Genomic DNA, 6,515 nt, shown 5'->3' with positions numbered 1-6,515 from the left:
CAATGTCTTGAACGTCCCATTTTCCTCAGGCTTTCAAAGAGAAAAGCATGTTCATCCTTAAATAGGGGACACCTGATTCACACCTGTTTGTTCCACAAAATTGACAAACTCACTGACTGACGCAATATGTGTTCAAGGGGTGCTATATAAAGGGAGAAAAACAGGGGGCCTAAGACAGACCCCTGTGACATCTGTGACATCAACATACAGAGACATCCTTTCATCCAAGATGCCTCTGTACATTGTTGCATTCATCTTTCCCTCAATCCTGACTAGTCTCCCAGTTCCTGCTGCTGAAAAACATCCCCACAGCATGATGCTGCCACCACCATGCTTCACTGTAGAGATGGTGCTTGGTTTCCTCCAAACATGATGCCTGACATTCACACCGAAGAGTTAAATTTTTGTCTCATCAGACCACAGAATTTTCTTTCTCCTGGTCTGAGAGTCCTTCAAGTGCCTTTTATCAAACTACAGGTGGGCTGCCATGTGCCTTTTCCATACTAAGGAGTGGCTTCCGTCTGGCCACTTTACCATACAGCCCTGATTGGTGGATTGCTGCAGAGATGTTTGTCCTTCTGGAAGGTTCTCCACTCTCCACAGAACAGAGGAATGCTGGAGCACTGACAGAGTGACCATCAGGTTCTTGGTCACCTCACTGACTAAAGTCTTTCTCCCCCAATCCCTCAGTTTAGACGGGTGGCCAGCTCTAGGAAGAGTCCTGGCGGGCCTGAACGTCTTCCATGTACAGATGATGGAGGCCACTGTGCTCAATGAGAGCGTCAAAGCAGCAGAAATGTCTCTGTTCCCTTCTCCAGATTTGGTGCCTCGAGACAATCCTGTCTAAGAGGTCTACAGACAATTCCTTTGACTGGATGCTTGGTTTGAGCTCTGACTGTCAACTGTGGGACCTTATATGTAGACAGGTGTGTGTTTTTATAAATCATGTCTAATCAACTGAATTTACCCCAGGTGGACTCCAATTAAGCTGTAGAAACATCTCAAGGATGATCAGTGGAAAACGGAGGTACCTGAGCTCAATTTTGAGCTTCATGGTAATGGCTGTGAATACCTATGTGCATGTGATTTCTGAGTTTCTTTGTTTTTTAATAAATTTGCAAAAATCTTTAAAAAAATTTTTTTCATATTGTCATTATGGGGTATTGTTGTGTACAATTTTGTGAGGAAAAAATGAATTTCATCCATTTCCACATAAAATGTGGAAAAATTGAAGTGCTGTGAAGACTTTCTGGATGCCTGTAAGTCATGCATTTGTATTTGGAAATATGTTATTTTTAAATAATAATTCAGTTTTTTCAGTGAATATATTAATCAAACCTGTTCCATTGTGTATATTAAGCTTGGGAATGAAAACAACTGTTGTATTTATAATTTGCTGAGTATAGAATAAGAATTATTTCTTTATTTGACTTGACCAAACTATGTTCTTGAATGTACTGCAAAGTGCAGCGTCACACTAATAATCCACTACTATCTATAATGTTCCTCACAATTAAGCAACAGCAAGTCATAAAGAGCCTATAAATTCTGTGTTGTAAAACAATAAAAGTAAAAAGCTGCAGTTCTTAATGCGTATCGATCCGTTACTTAAATTTAGATTTTTATTTAGGATATATTGAGATTCAATAAAAAGTAAAACCTTTAAGAAAATTAAAAGGTATTTCATAATACTTTTTTATTATCTATGACACAAACACACTTTATGGTTGTCAAGAGGAGCATGTAAAACCTGAAGAAATATCACAGTAACAAAGTGTGAAGTACAGACACGCTTGTAAGCCTAACAGGAAAACATTGTTACCTCAGGTTACAGAAAATGTATTGGTGAGTATCACAGAAACAGACAAAAAGATGAAAACATTATACAATGATCCAATTCAAGAAGAGACCAACTTAAACTCAATGCCCAGTTATTATACTTCAGAAGGAGCAAAAAAAAAAAAAAATCACAGTTAAAATACATCTTACATGGCATATTTTGTATTTTTTTTTTCTTCTGATTCTTTCACTAGTGAGAATAAATATCAAATACGAGGTCTATTAGAAAAGTATCCGACCTTATTATTTTTTTCAAAAACCATATGGATTTGAATCACGTGTGATTTACATCAGACATGCTTGAACCCTCGTGGGCATGCGAGAGTTTTTTCACACCTGTCGGTTACGTTATTCGCCTGTGGGCAGTCTTGAGTGAGGAGTCGCGCACCCTCCCGTCGATTTTTTTCATTGTTTAGGAATGGCTCAGAGACTGCTGCTTTGTTTGAGCAAAATCTTTTCAAAACTGTAAGGCACAGCTGAGTGGACACCATTCAATAAATTCAGCTGGTTTTCGGGTTAAAAATTTTAACGGCTGATGAGAGATTTTGGTCTGGTAGTGTCGCTGTAAGGACGGCCCACGGTGCCTGACAGCGTATCTGCGCTTCGAGGCGGGCAGCGTCTCGCCGTTTCAAGTTGAAAACTTCCACATTTCAGGCTCTGTTGACTCAGTAAGTCGTCAGAGAACAGAGAACTTTCAGAAGAAGTCGGCATGATAAGTTTATTCGGACATTCCATTGTTAATGGACATTTTGTAATGAAAGAACGTGCGGGCAGAGTCGCATGTCGGACTGGACCCGACCGGGGGGGGGGGTCGCGACAGGAAAAACACCTCCGTGTTGGAAACCTTAACGGACAAGTTGGAACATGCCCAAGCTGTTAAACAATTTCTCAGTTACTCACTTGTTGAAAGCCATCAAAAGCCGCCTGAATTTTACAAATGGTTTTCAACACGGAGGGTGTTTTTCCTGTCGCGGCGCAACACAGATTTGCACGCACGTCTTTCATTACAAAATGTCCTTAAACAGGGAATGTCGCGTAAAGTCCTATGCCGGCCTCTTCTGAATCTTCTCTGTTCTCTCACGACGTCCTGGGGTGAATTAAGCCTTAAATTAGGATGTTTTCAGGTCGAAACAGGCCGACGACGGCGCCTGGAAGCGCTACACGACGTCCCACTCTGTGGGACGTCCTTACACCGACAGAAACACCCCATAATCTCTCATCAGCCGTTAAACTTTTCACTGAAAACCAGCTTAATTTTCTCGATATAGTGTCCACTCGGATATTCCTCACAGGTCCAGAAAAAATTTTGATAAAGCAACGCGCGCCGTCTCGAGCAGCGTGTGAAACAAAGGAATTCAGCCGAGAGGGCGGGACCACATCTCACTCAAGGCCTGCCCACAGGGAAATGACGTCACCGACACGCGTGAAAAAACTCACGCATGTGCATGAGGGTTCAAGCATGATGGGTGTAATCGCACGTCATTCAAATCCATATAGTTTTTTTTTTAAATAAAAAGGTAGGATACTTTTCTGATAGACCTCGTATAAAATGTGCTTAGCGCTACTCCTTTTGAGAAGTACAACTTGCTAGCATGTCAGTCACTGCTACGGCTAACATTAGCAAAAGGTAACTCTGCTTGCTAGCAAAAGTGCCAGACGTCCCCATGGATGTATCATACAGTACAAATGTACACCTGAAGAAGCAGCTTTTCCTTTATTTTATATTTTAACTAGCAGGTGTACTCGCTGCGAAGCAAGTATATTTATATAAGGTTGACTGTGTGTCACTTCTGTGCCTTTATGATTTGATGTCACTTTGTACCTTAAGAACTTTCACTTTAATTCTTTATGGTTACTGGGCAACCAATAATTTAATGCTTTAATCTATTCTCTTTATCTATTTATCTATTACAGAATTCAGCTTTAAACATTATTACTAGAAATCTTACACAAAAGAACTTTCACTTTAATTCTTTATGGTTACTGGGCAATCTAATTTAATGCTTTAATCTGTTCTGTTTATCTTTTTAGCTGTTACATAATTCAGCTTTAATCATTATTGCTAGAAATAATCTATAGATCTATCACAGAATTCAGCTTTAATCATTATTGCTAGAAATCTTAGACAAAAAGAACTTTCACTTTAATCCTTTATGGTTACTGGGCAACCAATAATTTAATGCTTTATTCTATTCTCTTTATCTATTTATCTATTACAGAATTCAGCCTTAATCATTATTACTTTAACGTGTGTGTGATGCTTTAATCTAGTGTGTGTGTGTGTGTGTGTGATGCTTTAATCTAGTGTGCGTGTGATGCTTTAATCTAGTGTGCATGTGTGTGTATGTGTGTTCGCGCATGTGCACTTTCAACACAAGGGCCTCAAAGATGCCCGCCTAGGTGCCCCCAGTCACCATACCAAGTTTGGTGTTGATCGCTTGATTGCTACGGAAGTTCACTCTGAACACAAATCATGCCACATACATACATACGGGCTATTATATATATATATAGACTGCTAAACAAAGTGCAGCCACTGCCAGCTGTACGATGTTCTCTCTACTGACACACTTGGCATAATTTCTTCAAGGTTTTTTAACACCTTTAACAAAGCTCAAGGGACCTTCTCCGCTGTATTTACAGTTGTTATTGTCATACTCTTATTTGTGCGCCCAGTTGTCATTGTCATATTCTTATTTGTGCACCCATACTGTGTTGTTCTTAAAATGAGGTGTATATATTGGTATTACTATTGCGAGGCAGCATAAAGTAATTGTTCTACAGAACCATAAAAACGTGGTCTAAAGCTGAGTGCAGTACTTTTACGGTTATTTAACTGGTGTAACATTAGGATACATCTTAAATAGGCAGATTCACAATGCACATTCAATCTGCATATACACACGATGAAACTGGATTGAAGGCAGTAATTACATGAAATAAAATGGGGGTATCCTGTCCCCAAATTGCACACAGATTACGCACTCAAATGCAGTAGTTCAAATACTATACAAAACGTTGACATTACAACATATACTCTTCTCTTGGAATGAAGTAAATTGCTGTCTTAAAAAACGTGGTTCATAATGAGCCTCGGGTGACCCCACTGTCTGGAAAATGACCTTAGTTCTCAAAACTCTGGTTGTTGGTGGGGCTCTCTCTGTAGGCAAAGCAGCTGGGGAAGATGCCAATGTTTCCTGCACAGTGTCCTTCTAGCCATTCTTCATTAACTATAAGACAGTGACAGGAAGAATTCAATTATATATTTTACACAGTGCCAAATTACAGAAATGCCATTTAATACACAATACTAGAGTCTACACCTAAAGCTGGTCTTTCTCTGCAGATTTGTGGCACCAATTGCCTTCTTGATTTAAAAAAAAAAGAGGAAATTGGACCTTATTATGTAGCAGGTTAGTGCCAGCTACAAACAATACTGAACACAGCCCCAACTGAAAACTGTCTTCCGCTGAAGAGTGTGGCATGCTTTTCATGGAGTTATGGATGTATATTTTATTTCCACAGGAGACATAAAGATTTCAGCAAATGGGTCACTGAATGCACCGCACCGCACTCACGCACCCACACGCACACACACATGCACGCACACGCACACACACACACACACACACACACACACACACACACACACCACTGCACATTGCTGCCTAGTCGATCACTTTCACCCCTGCTATAATGAAATCAGCTACTATTTGCTTCACAAGTAACAATCTGCACGGTCTTTTGGTATCAGTTTAAACTGTAGCCTGGCATCAAAATAACCCAGAGCAGCCAATTCCACCATTCAAGCAGAAATGATCCATTTTCAAGAGGCAAAGATGAAATAATAAAGCCACATGTAAAAGTAAAGTTACAAGCATGTAATGCTGCCTGGCAATGGTGGGCACAGTTCCGCTAAGCCACTAACTGCAAATTATCAAAGGTAATGTTTGCATTATCAGATTAGCTTTTCAGATAACTTTGAAAACCATCATTGGACCAATTATCTTCAATAAATTTTGGTCTGATTTTTTTGTAAATTGCCAATATGTTTTTGCAGGTGAAGTGAATACAGAATTAATAGTTAAAAACCTTGTTAAGTCTGATATCAAAGATTTTAACATTTACCTGTTAAATGTTTTGTAGCAGGAAAAACAGCTCTATCCTCTACAAACAGAGGAGAGCTGGATTCTGGTAGAAACCACTCTATCTCTGCAGTTAGAGGAGAACTGGTCACAAGATAATGCTCTTGACACCATACTGGCTTACTGGCAATATCACCCCAAGTCATTCAGAGGCATACAGTTTAACTTATGGTACAAATTTAACCACACTAATTTGGACATGTTATTAAATTAACTTCACAATTTTACAAAGTGAAAATATCAGCTATATGTTTTAGTTTTAAAGTACTGCACTAATTTTGAAGGTTTAGTGTGGACATGTCTGTGTCCAGGCGCATTATGGGTAATCTCAGTACAGTCACGACAGGAGAAATGCATTTGCGATGTCTCTGATTTGGCTCCACATGATATAACCGCATTAACACTCTTTGTATATGTGCCTAAAACTCTCATGAATATATTCCTCTGAGTTTATAGACGTTGTTATTGTGTTTGTTTATGTAAAATGCTGGAAGAAGCTCAGGTTGCTTTCTCCATTATTTTCCTGTTTCT

At 39.4% G+C, this 6,515-nt stretch overlaps 1 protein-coding gene across 2 annotated transcripts in view; it reads right to left on the bottom strand.

Annotated features, from left to right (window-relative positions):
• Window positions 1-3,624: 3,624 nt before the first annotated feature.
• The window catches only part of noxa1 (NADPH oxidase activator 1), a 68,271-nt gene continuing 65,380 nt past the window's right edge, over window positions 3,625-6,515 (bottom strand). For both annotated transcript variants that reach the window (XM_034171325.1, XM_034171326.1), the window contains one exon: window positions 3,625-5,071. In XM_034171325.1, coding sequence (XP_034027216.1) covers window positions 4,963-5,071 — 109 coding nt within the window. In that variant the 3' untranslated portion in view covers window positions 3,625-4,962. The remainder of the gene's footprint in view (window positions 5,072-6,515) is intronic.

The sequence above is a fragment of the Thalassophryne amazonica genome, chromosome 5, assembly GCF_902500255.1.
Source record: "Thalassophryne amazonica chromosome 5, fThaAma1.1, whole genome shotgun sequence".
Classification (NCBI taxonomy): domain Eukaryota; kingdom Metazoa; phylum Chordata; class Actinopteri; order Batrachoidiformes; family Batrachoididae; genus Thalassophryne; species Thalassophryne amazonica.
This window is presented reverse-complemented; position numbering and strand designations above follow the sequence as displayed.